We start from the raw sequence: 17,738 nt of genomic DNA on the forward strand, positions 1-17,738 counted from the left end.
AGTTGCATTGATAAGTACTGAGCACAGCTCAGTTAATAGAATGGGGGCTCAAGTAATTCGTTCTTTTTTTTGTTATTTGCTTGGATAGAAGGTTCAGTTTAATGTTTCACAGCTCGCTTTTAAATTGGAATGGTAACGATAGTTTCTATAATTTAGAAATGGACTAGCAGACTGAAATCGGATCCCTTTGCTAGGTAATGGTAGGAGCTGGATTCTGTTCTTTTTAACTTGTCTCATCTTAATCTCAATAGTATCAAGATGTACTCTTCTTCTTCTTCTTTGGCACAATAACCGTTGTCAGTCAAGGCCTGTCTGTAGTACCAGCTAGTGTGGGGCTTGGATTTCAGTGACTTACTGATTACACATAGCAGGATAGTCAGTCCTACATATAACGGCACGGTCCATTCGAGGCTTGAACGCATGACGGGAATGTTGCTAGGTCGTACGAGTTGATAACTGTACCACCGAACCGACCCCATCAAGATGTACTCTGACCAATATAAGATAGGAAGTATAATATACAATTTTTTGAATGATAAACCATAATATAGAATGCTATTAAACCTGTTTTTGGCCATTTTATCTAAAATATCCTCTATTAAACAATTTTGACTATGATAAATATCACGAACTAGTATAAATAAATTCCATAACACTAAGAACATATTCTTTCGGTATATCGATTATTAAAATTGGCTCCCTCTGTGTACATATGCATGACGAGGTACCAAATTTCCGTTCCAAAATAGTCCAATTATTTTACCTTTTCGCAAAAAAATTCAATATCCCACTGCAATTTGATAAGGTTGTTTATCAACACTGCAGGGAAGAGATGCCGGACATTAGACGATTTGTCTAACACCTGGGCGTGAAGGGGAGAAAACGGTCAGTAGACTCCCCATCTACCATTATAGCACATGTGACGGCAGCATGAGCAGTAAAAGCGTAGCAGTGCAGGATAGAAATACTAATGGCGTTACCTAATCTTTTTCTATCATCAATTTAGAGAAAGTATCTTGCTCTCCGCCGCAGGGATTTCGGTACGATGGTGGTACCAAGGTACACACAAACACACAAAGAAGGATGATTTAAGCTTCACAAATCCATACGATGCATACGATCCTGCTGCTAGAGTGTGCGGACAGTGTGGATCCTTATATCGTCATTAAATTTTGACTAAGCTTTATTGGAAAGGGATTGATTTTTTCGTCCCTTCGACTTGTTATTTTTCCGATGAGTTTGGTCAACAATGTCCAGAGGAGAGGGAGTGGATTATTAATTATTCGAAAACCCCTTTTTTACCAGTGTCCCAACGGACCGGCAGGATCGAATGGCTTTGTTGCATTACACTATTAATCGAAGCGTCAGTTTGCGTGTGATTTGCTACAGAACATGAGAAACTAGGTTTCGTACCGAACTCGCACTGCCATAATTGCAATAGAGAAAAGAGGCGTACACAAGCAAATATAGGCAAAAGGCGGTCGATAAAGCGGTGGATCCGCAACGAATACGTGGCATGGGAATCAATAGTACCGATGATTTATTGACGCACACAACAACGATCCGTGTGAACACGGCGGTCTGTTTGGCGAAGATGTATTCCCATCCCATTTGTGCCAACCGCCAGCCATCACCTTCACCTGCAGAAAACTATCATGCTTTATGTTTGGTTTGATCGTGCTTCGCGTGCAAAAAAAAAGGGAAAACGAACGAGCGCCGTTTTGGGATGGTACTAAATTTCACCACAACTCGACAACAGATCGATACGTGGACGAAGTTTCCTAGCGCCCTTCATCACTTCACCAGTCCCTCCCTCCCTCCCCGCTTAAGCAACGGGGCGGTTTTTAAATAGATTTCAATTCCATAATTATACCACCCCAAGCCGAACCACTCCAAGCGAGTGCGATCAATAGTGAATCATTCCGGGTGTGCAAGTGCTTCGCGCGTCCCTTTTGCAAATCCATTTGCCGTTTAGGATTTTTATGACCACTAAACTGGCAAAGCCTTTTGCCGCAACCTCTGACTCGGTGGGCTCTGTGGGTCGCAGCAGCATCAGCATTTGCAAGGGAGGTGTGCAAGGTGGGCTTTTTTTTTGTTTCGTGCCATTGCCGAGTGAAAGATTGCATCTCTGGACACAAATTCCACACCTTTTTATAATGCCGCCACTGTGGTGGTGGTGCTGTTTGTGCGCTGTTTGTGCACTTTTATAAGCAGAATATGGATGATTCAAGCCGCCGTCGTCGTCGTCGTTTGGTTTGATCTGTGTTTTGCTAGGTTAATGGTTCTGGACGGGCTGTAGTAAAAGCTGTAAAAGCACACGGTTACGGCGGTCACACTTACGCATAATATTACTGAACAGATCTTCCGCATAGCCCTGCGGATCGCTGAAGCCTCCAATAAGCTGTAGCTCTATGCGGCCTTCCGGGTAGCCGAACGCAAGCTCCTGGACGCGGGCGACCATCGCCGACACGGCCTCGTCCGTACCGTTGCCGTCCAGGTGTGCCAGTGCGATCGCACCGGAACCTTTTGGTGGATTAAAGAGAGAAAACAAAGGTAATTAATACTTTAATTTGCTACAAGGGCATTAAAGTAAGCCTTACCGGAATGCCGCACTACGACGATAATGCATGTGGTTGCATCGTCCGATCCAATTATGTTCACGTTTCTATCGTGTGGAGCGACGGCGGCCATTTCTCGCTGGCACACATACAGCAAGCCTGGTGCACCGACCTGTGAAAAGTATTTGATTAATTTAGGGAAAAGTCCTTGTTTGTGTTTCATGGTTAATAAGTAAAGCTTTTGAAAGAATTAAACAAGGTTGGGAAATTCAAGGATACATTAACTGACTAATAGAGAGATCTAAAGATGATACGATTAGTAGTTTGTACGACCTATTTTCATATCTGGACATTACTAAGTAATTTAAAAGTCTCCGCAGTCTACCTATAATCTTAAGGATATGACTTTCTCTTTAACCTTTTTTTAGACACTTATAACATTACATTATCATGCAGAAAATGGATCCTCTTTGAACGTATTGCGTAATTTTTCACATACTGTGGTATCTTTCTATCTGAATGAAAGTCCCTTTGTCAAGTCTCTGTAGAATATGTACCTCCAAGAGTAACCAATTTTGTAGAAGATATAACCTGCTGCTGATGTACATTTTGAGTCAAAAGTAGTATGTGAGTTACTATTCACTATTAATGAAGTCATTTCTGAGATTGATAACATTTTAGAGAATACTTAGAGAATATTACACTTTACAAAATACTCCCGCGTGCCGACAACTGCTGACTAATAACGATAATTCATAATTTTAGCACAACATCGAAAAGAGACTATTCGACTTTCAACCGGTCTCATAAAACTCACGCCATTTTTGTACACTTTCTCATGGTTTTCTGAGATTTTTATAGACATGGGCCTTATTTTTTTGAAGCAGGATAACTAACGAGTACCTGCATCCATGAAGAGAAGAGCGTGTTATTACGATACGTGGTTTCCGAACCGTCCAGAAAGCCTCAATGTCAAAAAATTGGTAAAAAACATGAGGCGTCAACATTAGGGTGCCGCCGCTACTAAAACAACTACTTCAGGAATACTGAAACACATGCTACATGGTATCTTTGCGTATAGCCTAACCATAGAAGCCTCTAATTTACTGCGCTTTTCGTTAATAGAACAACTAAGACTGAATGTTAAAACCTTCTGCCTAAGCAGATCAAAATTAGCACACCAATTTTTCTTGTGTAATAATCTTTAATCTATTTTAGTTTCATTCAATTAACTGCCTAAGTTCTTCGCGGGCCGCATGTAGCTCGCGGGCCGTATGTTTGACATATCTGCTTTAGAGAGTTAAATTCGAATGATTGATTTAACTCTTGACACAAACTTGAAATTCATTCATACTGAATCAAATTATTTACGAGTTAAAACTCTTTCGTGAAATTACTTTCAATTCGTGAGTTGAATTACTGTTTCGAGAATTACATTTCGTTGAGTGATAGAATATCTTCGTCGAATGATAAATCACTCACAGTGACCTCAATCTTTCGTGAGTTAACTCACACTATTGAGGCATTATGCCCATCACTAATGACTGCATACATGCATTTAATGGAACAAACAGCTAAAAAATCGAAGAAAATTTAAGGAAGTAAAATGACTGCATAACATGATACTAAGCCGATAAATGCTTAAGAAGATGGCATCATCGTGGTCCAAAAGTCTAAGAACCAGCATTCTTAAATTTTGAATAAATGTTAATAAATTGTACTATATGTGGGTAATTGTCTGATATTATACATAATACACTGTAGTCATTTAACTAAACATACCGTTTTCGTTGGAATCGAGAGAAGCTGTGTGGCCGTTTCCCGGTACACCGGATGCTCCAGGAACAGTGCGTGCGTGTTGATGGGACGTTCGTCCTGTATCACACCGTTCAGCACCAGCACCATGGTGAGTTGAGGTCCGGTTGCTCGAATGATCTGTTGTATTTGCAGTAAGCAAAGGCGGATGTCTTCCCCTGCTTGGATGTCACTTCCTTCAGTTCACTTCCGGCCTTTTGTTGTTGTTGATGAAAAGCACTGTGCGAGAAAAAAAGGCAGAGAGAAAGTCCTGTTTTAGAGTGATTGTGATCTTGACGGTTGGTATGACGCATTGATGTCTAATCTACTGCAACGATCGCAATGACACACAGCGGACGATTCAAACATACATTTAGTTTTTTTTCTGTTTTGGATGGATGTGATTTGATGTTTTGATTAATCATTCATGTTCACATGTGGCCATTTCAGTGTGAGCAGCGGAAAATCACACTTTGAACGGTGTACATCATGGCGATGATGATGATGATGCAAACGAGTCACCTGCGAGGTCGCTCACAACGTCGCCGGGCGAAGACATACACCACCGCCCGCCGCCATCGATCGATTTTGACATTTTATGCTACAATGCACGTCCATGCCGGAGCTCTGCGGTCTTTCGACGGAGTGTACAGCAAACCTAGCGCGGCTTGCTACAAGCCGACGGGCGCACCCATCCGCGGGCGATCCACGCTGTCATATTGCCCGTTTGATGGTTGATTAAATTATAGAGATTATAGAGACGCGCGCCTAGGATCGCACGCTCGGGGAGGGTAACTCTTCCTCGAATCGCAGCAGAGGAGACTGCACAGAGCGAAGGACTGCACTGACACATTGCAGGGGAAGGAAAAGGCAGAATGTGTCTCTTCACCCTGCGGGGGACGACTCCTTCTCGCAAAGGGGCCTCGCCCCCTTTCCTTGCGCTTTTGTGAGGCGTATGATGATGGATGATTAATGATAAAACCAACTTCACACAAAACGCAGTCAGCCGACGGACGCACGCACGCGTACCGTCGGCAGTTTTGAGCCATCACTTCACTCCACAAAGCACAAACTTCTGCCATTGCCTAACGCGATCTTTCTATTTCCTATTCACTACTGCTGCACAGCGGAGGAACTGTGCTCCGGGCGGCGGACGATGACGTTTGCCGGCAACAATCCTCAAACGGCTGGGACAGTAGTGTATTATCTTAAAACGATGGACATCTTTCGCCCGTGAATGGGAGGAACTGATGTGGTTAGTTGAAAATCATAATTCACCGCACCGGAGCGGCCTCGCCTGTTTCCGCCTCTCTTCGGGACAGTCGCTTTCGTGTGATGCCCAGTTATGATCGATGCAGCTGTGCAGGCTCTGTGAGAAAAAAAGTAGGTGCGTCTCTAATGGTTTGTTTTATCTCCGCTTTCCTACTTTACGTCGCCCAAGTCACAATACAAACAGTACAAACCGTACATCATTACATCGTCGAGCGCCGTCGTCCTTCGTCATCTGCCGCGCGCGCGCGGGTTGCGAAGTACGATCAAATGAGTGCATTGTTGGTTTGCCGACGCAATCAACATTCTTCCTTCCTACTATTGGTTTTGCGGTCGAGCATGGTAATTGCATTGTAACGCGCCCGTCGGAAGCGATGGGAATGAGAATGGCAACAATGTAGAAGGTTGAAAGTAATGTTGCGAAAAAAAAATGAGAAGGAAATTAGATTTTCCATAACAAGCTAAAGCTCTTCACTCTTTCATTCCCACTCTCCCGCTCTCTCACTATCGGAGTCGATTTATTGTTTTCATCAGTGGGTCAGATGTTTGATGGATGCTGTTTTGTCGGCACTCCACAGGGTTAGGATTATTTTTCAATGTTGCTTACGCGCATTGTTTGGTTTGTAATTGAACAGTATGCAAATTTGCAACCCGATTGGTAATTTGTTTACTTTCAACAGATGAGATGCGCCAACACTATGTACTAGTGAAGTTAAGATTTTACAGTTGAGTGCTTCTTATATTTACAAATACTTATTTAAATGGGATTTGATGCTGCAACGTAATTTGAGCCGGTCTCATAGTACAGTCGTCAACTCGTACGACTTAACAACATGCCCGTCAAGGGTTCAATCCCCAAATAGACCGCGCCGCCATACGTAGGACTGACTATCCTGCTATGGGGGGGAATCAATTAGTCACTGAAAGCCAAGCCCACAAGTGGGTACAGGCAGGCCTTGACCGACATCGGTTGTTGAGCCAAAGAAGAAGAAGAAGAAGATGCTGCAACGTTCGTTATGGTTAATTGAGCAGTGTCACAGGTAAAAAGTGAATATATTAAAGAAAAAAAATAAGGTCACTTAGTTTTAAAGTTAATGTTTAGAAAGTGTTTGTAGTAGTAAAGTAGTATTTCAAAGATTGCCACAACTACAAAAGTGTCAAGAAGGAGTACCAAATTGGATCTATAGTCACAGCTTATCTTATCATTAGCTATCTTGTTTCACATTTGAGCGATATTTATATATTGCAATATGATAAGATTATTGTTTGTTTTGTACAACTTTCTCTGCTTTAGTAGAATTTATGTTTCAATACGTCAAATGTTTTGAAATTTGGCAAGTAGTTTCTTCAATTGAGAGGTTCGATCTCTAGCTCTCTTGTTCGCTAGATCGAGTTTTACGCACGTGTCTACGGGACGGTCTGACAATCGTAACGTTATATTGCTTACATATTCGAAAGATTGAAAGGTAAGAAAGCTGAATTGAAATAGTGTGAACATTGATGAAAATATCTTTACCAGTATGCATGATGTACTGTTTTTGGTAAATTATTTAAACTAAGATTTCACATAACATCTAGAGTTCCTAAAAACTAACAATGGGGCCCTTCACGATTCTAGTCAGTTTTTTGTATGGAGTTTGACAGTTGGAGGCTGAAATCATGTAAATACTCCATACAAAACCACACATAAAACTAGCTTGAAATTTGCAGTCTAGATTATTCTAGCCTCGAAGCTAGAATTAGATTCGAGTACCTGCTCAAAAAATGGCAAAACAAGGTGGTGTTTATAGTTATCCCAAGGTGCATTAAAGAGATCTGGTGATGGAATCCAGAATCAAAGGGTATGTAGTCCAGGTGGTCTCATAGCATGTTTTTTTTATAACCAAATTTGAATATCACTTTTTGACAAGATGGGTGTAAACTTTTGTTCAAACAAGCTTTCTGGAGGCATGACGAATACACAAAACTTAAAATCTTTATTCAGAAACAGAAGCGATAAAAATCAGCCTTCCAGATTCATACACCTTGGGATAAGCCCACCTGTATATTATACCCACTTAGAAAGCTTTTCCAAAACTGCTATACAATGCAAACAGCTGACAGACTGAAATTTCAACCTACGAACTTAAAACGGAAAGGGCCCCAATGTTTATCTTACGAAACACATTGAGATACATTTTAAGAAGTAAGATTACACTAACTCTAAAATGTAAGACTACAAGCCATTACATGATCAATACTATCATCACTGATGCATATCTATGACGATCAAAACAACAGTAAACATCATTCAACGTACCGAAACCAACAAAGCAATTTTAATTAATACCGATCCATCGCTACAACCATATTCGCTCGGTTTCGCGATTGTGAAAGGAAATGCAATAAAAAAGAACGTTCCGCATTCACACCCGAAATGAATGTCCTCTTGCTTCTTTCTTCGGTGTACCTTTTTTGTCCGGACCGATCGGATCGGTCTCTTCCAGAAAGCACAGAAGCAGCAGCTCCCTCGGCCTGGGTTGCCAGATCGCTAGCAATTAAGGTTATAATTTGATAAACTGCTGCCATTTATTTCATCATCAACAGCGGCAGCAGCAGCATCCCCACAAGACGATCATCAAAAACGATCGTCGTGTACGGTTGCGTTCCGCCAGCGAATTGGCAACCGAAGTATAGCGCGCACTGCGTAATTGAATACGTACTTCGCGCTTTGCGAAGATGCTGGCGTCTTTCGTGCAGGCCGGGTATTCGGAAATGGCATCGTAAAGAGGTTTTAATTATTTAATGACATTTAGCACAAGATACGGAGGATGCTTCAGATGATGAGAAGGTTCGTTTGTTGGGGACAAACAGCAGGTCTATAAGGTTGGAACGAATCACAATTCGCAATGGAGCTGGTGCGTACGTAAGATGATGGAAAGTTTTGCAAGCTGCATTCTGTACTGTACTCATCATAAAACAAGCTATAAAACTAGTTATGCCGATAGGTAACAAACACTTTATCGGATCGGTTTGTCCAGTTTCCACACTGCTGGCAAGCAAATGGCAGCAATTATAGATTTATAGGCACAGCAGGTAATTGATGTGCACTCGTAAAGTCTCTATCTAAATGACGGACATAAGCGATGTCCATCAGAAGACACATAAAAGTCTAGTGTGCAGGAACATTTGCTTGCAATTGACAATTAATATCTCCGGCAGGAGACAATTGTGCATATCCAATTCCTGCTAAGGTTCCATTACAGCCGATGACGATGGGGATGTTTATGACGTTGGGTGTGCCGAAAATTAAATTTAATACCCTTTCTTGCATCTTCAAGCGTTCCAGCATTGCTGAGCAAGACCCACCAAAACACGCACCATTGTGCATTCAATCAGGCATCCCGGGCGGTTCGAATGTCCGGTTTGTGACACGCCCCGGGGTGAGGTGGGAGGAGAGTGTGTATAATCATGTCGTCATGTCGTCATAAAGTATCAATCGTACAAAATGCTAATTACAGTCGGTTACACAGAGCCATGAGAGTAAGTCATTATCTAAATCTTCGCCACAGTCGTTACCTTCTCCTCGGGTTTCCTATTCTAGGCTGCCCCGGTATTGTCAATTGCCTGGTGGTTGGGGAACGCTAGAAAGGTAGGCAGTAAGAGGAGGAGCCAGCTGCATTAATTCTCTGTCATCTCAAGCAGTGTTGTGCAAATTTGCCCACTGACTCTCGCTCGCTCTCCCACCTGTCGAACCATTGTGTTGCTGTGGCGCAAGATTCGACGGAGAGAATGCCATGGCGGCGTGGTGGTTTCGCGTGCACTGTTAATGAAACTGAAGTTAGATGTCTCACCGTTGGGCCACATCTGAGACGTGATAGACACCCAGCGGCCCCGGTAGGCGGACCCGGCTCAGGTGCAACGTCAAGAGGTGAGCTGTTATCATTAATTCATTCCTCCTCCTAGGGAAGGAGTTACCCCCGTGCGCCTATTGGTAACGCGAAGGACTCTCCCTACGTACGTCGTATCTCCCCCTGTCAGTGTGTCGATCAAGCGCTCATAACTAATCAGTTGTCGTTGTCTGACGGTGACAGACGGACGACAATGCTAGAACAAATAGTTTCGTTCGAAATTGGATAAGTGACGGCTGGTGGGAAATGGGAATTGTACCAGCAGGGCCCTCCCCCTGATAATGAGGTGTAGAAATTATAGGTTGTTTGGATATGGCGTTGTGGTATGGGCTTTAAACTCGACGCTACGTTGAGGTCTGTGTTGAAAGTGAGACGAGATTGATATATGAAAGGCACATTGCGCACCGAATGAAACCGGGACGAAGCGATCTTGTGTGCATTATGCTTGGGATGGAAGATCGGATAAGGCTTTTGTGTGAAGGGTGTCTTAAGCAATGGAACGGCATTTCTGTGCGATAAAACGTTGAATTTAAATTGAAAATTCATACCGTTGCCGTTAATGTTATGGTGAAATAGTCAACGATCTGTTGAAGTCATGAGCATTATCTTAAATTTGCCAAATTCATTCCTGTTAATTATACATACTTTTACGCTCCGTTTGATTTATGATCGCAATTATGTCCATGTATTTTATGATTAATCCAGGTACAATAAGACATTTGGTAAGTATTTAAATGTATTTATTTAATTATCCATTTCAGAGTATTTCAATCGAGCATTTCATTTTGTTTGCTCGACAATGTTTGACATATATTTGACATGTTTTGGTCACATTCAAATGAAGAGTTTGAGTTTGACTTTAATCAATTCAGTATGTTGCTTACGACATATAGCTTGAAAAAGACATTTTAAAGTTCAAATGTTTAACATTTTTAATAATTACTGGTCATTTTATTGCATCAAGATGAATTGACTATTTGCGACTCTAGACAGGTTATTATGCAGTGTGGAATTTATTCTTGCCATTTTCAAATATGCATAAAGTTATGCAATTGGACACGCTACCCCACAAGAAATTTAATTAATTACACTAACGTGATACGCCGCAACACAACCCGCCGATGGGTGTGAGTGGTAATGAGCAGTTACAAATCCCACTATTAATTACGGTACTTACAATGATCCATCAAGACGACTAAAGGGTTGAATGGAATGTTTAAAATATGTGTTTGATTGTGTGATAATTTCATTTTAAAAAAGTCTGAAGATCCGTCTCGTAACGAGATGATTAATGAAACGCATCGGTGATCAGCGCTAGGCACGGCACGGTTCTTAATTGATTTAAATCCAATCGATGAAAAACATACTATCGCTGATGCACAATTAAATTGTGTACATAATGTGTGCCCATCACCGATTTGCTAGGACGGTGAGAAATGAGATTCATTCGATAACCACCTGTCGTGAGCTGAAGAAGGTTAAAGAAGGTAGTACACAACCCTGCGGACAGATCTGCTGCTCTGCAGCGAGAAGGCATTTCAGATGGAATGTTTCAAACCTTCATAAATCATAAAATCGATTCAAATGACATACAGCGCGGGTTAGGAGGCATTGGTTAGTTTGTGTGAGCTTAGACATTTGTTGTATGGGTTGGGAGCTGCAGTTGAAGAAGATGTTTGTAAAATTGTTTTATGCATTTTTTAGCAATCTTATCCGCTCAAGGTGTTAGAAATGATTTCATTTCCCTCTATAACAAACAGTTCTAATTCTCCACTACTACTCCCTATTTCCGAAGATTTATCGCCCTCAAGCCCATGCCAAACCCGTCGCTCAAACTCATTATTCAAATTGATGGAATCGAACTGACCAAAGGGCTGCTCGGATAGGTTTCTTCAGCAGGCTCGGGAAACGAACAAATCTTTCACCAGACAAACACTTCGCACCCCGTTGTGCACCACATACGGACACCAAACCACACCCGTGTACACAACAACACACACCTTCTACAAAATCAACATCTCAACATGGCACACGATCACGTTGTGTTGTTCTGTTCGGTGAGATCTTCCCGAAAGCTTTCATCTGCGCTGGATAGAAGATTGTATTCTTTAGATCACCCGTTTGTTGTTGGTGGTTTGTTGGCGCTTTTTTTCGCACACCAAAGTCCCCCAGGTAATTATTCATTTCCTGCATAGCAGCCAGCTCACCAACTCTTTGCACCACGCGTCGCTTCATCAATCTCCCGGGCGACCGTAAATCCCGACGCGCCTCGGATAAACGGTTCGACCTAGATTTTGCGCTAGCGCAGGCGAAACTAATTAAACGGTTCAGGAATTGAACCGCTTCAATCTATTTCATTAATCAGATCCGCCCGTGTGCACTGCACTTTCGTGCGCGTTGCTGTTTGCCCGTTTGTGGCTGAAGCTCGCGGAACGGGTCAGCAATTGAACGCTCCTTGCTGCTTGTGGGTGCTCCTCTGGAGCGATACTTGCTGGTTGGAGGGCTTTTTTGGACACGACAACTAATCGCACACGAAGCCAGGCTGAGGGTTGTTGTATGGTAAGTTGGGTGGAGAGTGGAGAGGAAATTTCGCTACACGGTGATATATCGGTACCAGAGGGCTCTCCAGAAATCCTCCCGATCACGATCCCGGAAGAGAGATGGGCAGCAACAGCCAAGAAAAGGCAGAAAGTAGTGCGGATGTGAGATAAAAGCGCTTCTCTGATCCAGACATTGCCTGTGGTCTTGTTGCTAGCTGCGCTGGCTTGTCTAGCACTGAGGCTAGCAGCTATCTACGATCATGCCGTGGTGGATATATCCGATTAGATCAGCAACTCAAGCTCATGCCAACGATTAATCGGTATACGATGGGTAACGCCACACAGTGACCGTGTATGGTTACTCGTCTAATGGGGGGAAGGAATTTAATTTAATTTGAATACGGTTTAAAATCATGTTCAATTAGGTTTTTTGCCACATTGTTCATCACATCAATTAAAACTGCGATGTGATCAACGATCACATAGACACCTTTCTTAGCACATCTTTAAGCTATTTTTAGCAGCTAAAATAGTCTAAATACATGTCTCATACACACCAGAAATACGTCAGAAGAGGGAAGAAAGCAGGAAAACAAAACAAAATGCTTACATGTGGTCAATTAATCAGCGCGTTCACGTTGCAAATGAAGCTGCAGCACACCCACTAGACTCACTCTTTCGCCTGACCCGTTTGCCGGCAGAAAAAAACGGACGTACGGCGTAAACCGTAATCGCTACCAGGAAACAAATCAACTTCCACTAAATATTTTCCACAAACACACACCGGCACACAAACACTCACTATAATCTTTCCTTCTTTCTATGTTTTCCTGCTACACACAAGATGGAAGCGCGTCTAATCAGTTCACTATCAAGCCGGAACGTAAGCACACCGGGACGATATACTAAACAGCCGCGTCGGAAGGATGCATTAGTTGATACACTTTCAGTAGCCACTATCAGCAGTGTTTGTTTTGCTGCCCATAAAATGTACAACAGATGAGCAACACAGATCGGGATGTCTGCTGGATGAGTGTAAGATCATCACGTTCCTCGCTACATCGGGATTTGTGGAACTTTCGCTGAATTTTGTATATCTTTTTTAAAACATCGTCACATTAATATTTCACTGCACTTGTCCTCTCGCGATCACTCTATGGTTCATTGCACAGTGCCTGTGCGCACGAATGTTGCTGAACGATGTTCACCCGGTCGGTGTTGTTGGCAGACTGAGCGTGCCTTTGAGACGTCGATTCGCTTAACGTGGGGCCACAGATCCGATGTGATGCTGCCGGGAGAGCGTGGACAACTGTTGAGGAGGATAGTGTTTCTCTCTCTCCCTCTCGCTATCTCTGTCTCGCTTCAGCGGAACGTTTTCAGGCGTTATTAAGCTCAGCTGATTGTTGAACCGCTCACACAGGAGGGATGATCAGCATTTTAACGCACGACGGAACACTCGTTACATGGAGGATTTTTGTCGCAGGAGAGTAAGTCTGTAAGTACATGAAGAGACAATGTTTGGTGTTTTAGTAGATATATAATGAACAATTGCTACATTATTGTCAGAAGATGTGTTTTGAATTTTATTAAAGAATGCAATATCAATTCAAAATTGCACTTCACACGTTCAACGCCTGAAGTGGGTTCTTAGGGGCCGTTAATTCAACGAAATCTCTGATTCTGAACTGAATGAATATATTCTAACTTGTTATATCTTAATTATTTCTTAAACAATGAGATCGATATAGTTTTTAAGTATGATTACCATACAAAACTGTCATTAACATTCTCACCGAATAGAATATCTTTTTTCATTTGATTTTGCGGATCAATATGGTCATGAGTTAATCGCACGTGCTGATATCCGGTCTCATAGTGCAGTGCATAGTGTTAATTCGAATCTGTTCTTGAGGTAATTTACAATAAATTCTTTATCATCTTTCCGTTCCTGGATAAAAATATCACGTCTACTTATAATGACGTATGCAATAGTAAGTCAGATCAAGTCATGGATTTAGAAGTAAGCTATTTGTTCTCCATTTCAGAGTGGCTCATAAAACATGTAAAGGAAATATCTCAACTTTCAATATAGCACCGTGTAAGTCGTTCTTTTGATGAGAGCACACGGAGGTGTGACGCTCTGAGCTTAGGTCCAAAAATATGGGTGGCAAACCTAACCTTATCTCTGTATTTCTCATACCACTAAATTGATGCTCCATTTATTCATTGGATTAGGTAAAAATGAACACTCCCCTCGATGATAGCAAATCGTTGCCTTGCCATACTGCATGCTATAATCAACAAAAAAAAACAAAACAATGTTTTCAAATTTCCCTCCTCATTATTCTATTGATTGGATCATCACATTTTGTTTGCTGGTCGTCAAATGGGCCAGCACCGAAAAATAATGTTGTACATATTTTTATTGCACCTATCCACCGCGTGTTTGTGTTTGTGCTTTACCGTTCTTAGCCCACTGAAGTCCAGATTGATATGTGCCTTCCTTCGCGACACAACCTCCCGCCCTGCAACGATTACGAATTCATTTGCCTCTCACTGTCCCTCATCTTCACAATATTTTTGAAACCTTTTCCAAGAATTGCTTGATAAGACGGGCTTGGTTGATAGGCTACAGCACACGCTGCGCACGTTATCAAAGACGCAAGCGCGTACCTAATGAAGGAGGACGCGATCGCGTCTCGGTTCCCTTTTCACACACAGAACTGTCATATCGCGGGCGGGCGCGCGTGTTTTGAGTGAATCGAATGAAGCTGTCAAACTTTCCCGGTGCGACTAATCTTTTTTCCTCCTCCCTTTGCCGGACCTCTACGTGCCGCCGCCCGTACACACCGTACTGAATGTGTGTGTACGTGACGTGCGGACACATGTGCGCGCGAGCTCCCGATCGCTCTTTCTCTGTGTTATCTTATCAGTACTCCATGCTCCTGCGGGGGGAGCTTGTGATTGGACCGAATGGGTTGGCCAATCGTGTTAGGTGTGTAATGAAAAACTTGGAGCTTGGGGAGGAGGACCGAAAAAAAACAAAGTACTGGCGCCACCATTCGATCAAATCAGGAAGCGCAGACGATTCTTGGGGCACTGGAGGAGTGAAGTGATAAGTTGAATAGAGCATCTCATACGGAGATAACTGCCGCATGAGATGAGCGAAAGTTGTTTTCAGTGATAATATTAATACGTTATTTTGTCTAATCCGCAAACGCTTTATCAACCTTCGATTTTGAATGTTCGAGCAGCAGCGTTGGGATGGGGATGGAAGACATTAAGCAAATGACCACATCTGAAGGGACCCACCCAACCGGACATGTCTGGTCCATTGACAGGAACAGATGTTTTCTGCTCCTCCCGGGCAGTACACTTCACTTGTTCCAATCAATTTACCAATGTGTTAAATGTGTGTTCTACCATTGAGCCATGTTCTATGCCGGCGGAATGTCCAGTGAAGTCCAGTCCGCACCATAATCGTCTGACAATTCGCTCGACCGTCGCACCGTGCACCGAAGAAGTTACCGACCCTGTGGGTGCCGACGAGCGACGTTGCTACATATTTGATTAATATATTCCTACCCGCATTGGTGAAGGGCGATGAGTGGAGTAAAGCGTCTTAAGTTACATATACACACACACACGCGTTTGAAATGGAGTTAATTAAACATTACCGGCGGTGAAATTGAAAATGGAATTCATTAGAATACATTATCGGGTTACGCTACGGATGTTGATGGCGATTTTCGATTTTGGACAGGCAGTCGACCAACGACCGGCGCTTCTCATGTCTTCTTCTCATTGCCTCCCCCTCCCCTCCGGTTGGTTCGTTGGTGGCTTGAGAAAAAAAAAGTCAGAAGCACGGTGAAGTGCGACGAAGAGAAGAGTGTCCGGTTTGCATTTCATTTGCAAAATCATGTGTGTTTGTTATAGCTGGTGTGGATTTCGTGATTGTTCTATGTTCCGACCGCTCTTGTCCCGAAGCTTGTTGTCAATTGACGCTCGAGACAGCACGGTTTGGAGGCATGGAGGAGCTCGAAATCAATGACTCCTAGAGGCCGTACGCTTCTTGGGGAGAACTGAAGAATTGAGCGCTTGAGAATTTGAGACGATTAGAGCAAAACAGTAGCAGCTTATCGCTTTGTTTTGCACGGCAAACGATGACTTGTACTTGCTTTTCGTTGTCAAAGTACGAAATTAAAAGAAATTGTTTACATCGGCAACAGCCGCAAGATAACATTAAATTGTAAGTTGTTTCTGAACTTTATAGAGAGTAGCGATAGGAATAAATAAATAAATGAATTCATCCACTACAAGACGTATTACCGCTAAAGCATTGGACACCTGTCTCATGGGGAGTTGTAGATACAATTTGAAGATATTCTGAAGATCTTGAAAATATCAATTTCTTAGACATCTTAGGAGATCATACATATTCTTCTTCTTCTATTTTGTGTGACGCCCTAGGCGGACATGCCAGCCTAAATAGGCTTTCGAGATTTAATTAATTACCACATAGGCAGTCCTTGCTACGGGGAACGGTCCATTATAGACTTGAACCCATGACGGCCATGTTATTGAGTCGTTCGAGTTGACGAATATACCACGAGACCACCCCAAGACATCATATATAAAAGAATCTTTACTAGATGGATAGTTTGGTGAACGATGTCACTATACTGAATCATAAAACATCATCTATTTAAGCTTGCAATGTCTACGATTAAGTACTTTGACATAATATAGGTTTTCACAGTATTCTATTGCTCCTATTGGTACTGCTACTCCATATTCCGATACTACGGCACGAAAGTGGTCTACAAGGATTTTTGAACAATATGATAAGTCTCTACACAGCAAATTTTCTCATCCTGCTTCAGTAAAGTTTTTTACTGAAACGGTTCAGTAATAGAATATTTTACTGATTTTCAGCATAAATGTCATTTTTTACTGATTTTCAGTAAAACAATTTATTGAATGCATTTCAGTAATACACATATTACTGAAAATCAGTAAAATAAGTGTCAAATTAGTCGTTTCACTGGATATCAGTAAAACAAATTACTGAAAATGCAGCAATTCATTCTGTCAAATCGACCTGTCAGTCAGATCATCTAAACAAAACAATGCGGTAGCCACTTGTTCGTGATGTGCAAAAAGTTGATTTTGTAGGCGCTTACAGGCACCCTGTTGAAATTTCAGGTGATATTTCGGATTACGGGATTCATTTAGAACAATTGGCAGCCGTGTTGGTGTGTAAAATGTTTGCTACAATCCACTGTGCTTGCTGAAATTGCGTGGTGTCTGTGAGCGCTTACTGAACCATCTACACTTGCGGCGGCAAAATACAGTATAAAAACTGTATAAAACAACACAAAACATGTATGAACATGAATTGAGGAACTGGGAATCTCTGCGCATCAATAAAAGCTCAATTTAAAAGAAATATTTCGTCATTTTTTAATCGCTACCAACTACTGAAAAATCAGTAATATGAGAATGACTTTACTGGGATTTCAGTAAACGAGCTGTCATTTTGTTGAGCACCGGACATTACTGAATGATTCAGTAAACATTCTTTTTACTGAAAGGATTACTGAAACTTCAGTTAAAAAAAAATCAGTAAAATTTTACTAAAGTTCAGTAAAAAAAGTTTTCTGTGTAGAGCACCCTAATTAGTCTTG

General features: G+C 42.1%; 1 protein-coding gene across 3 annotated transcripts in view; it reads right to left on the minus strand.

Annotated features, from left to right (window-relative positions):
* The window catches only part of LOC120957209 (protein N-terminal asparagine amidohydrolase), a 37,321-nt gene that overhangs the window by 5,395 nt on the left and 14,188 nt on the right, over window positions 1–17,738 (minus strand). For all 3 annotated transcript variants that reach the window (XM_040379281.2, XM_049608631.1, XM_049608629.1), the window contains 4 exons: window positions 12,662–13,544; window positions 4,341–4,592; window positions 2,601–2,730; window positions 2,341–2,523 (listed from right to left, as the gene is read on the minus strand). In XM_040379281.2, the coding sequence (XP_040235215.1) occupies window positions 2,341–2,523; window positions 2,601–2,730; window positions 4,341–4,463 (436 nt within the window). In that variant the 5' untranslated portion in view covers window positions 4,464–4,592; window positions 12,662–13,544. The remainder of the gene's footprint in view (window positions 1–2,340; window positions 2,524–2,600; window positions 2,731–4,340; window positions 4,593–12,661; window positions 13,545–17,738) is intronic.

This window comes from Anopheles coluzzii, chromosome 3, assembly GCF_943734685.1.
Source record: "Anopheles coluzzii chromosome 3, AcolN3, whole genome shotgun sequence".
NCBI classification, from domain to species: Eukaryota; Metazoa; Arthropoda; class Insecta; order Diptera; family Culicidae; genus Anopheles; species Anopheles coluzzii.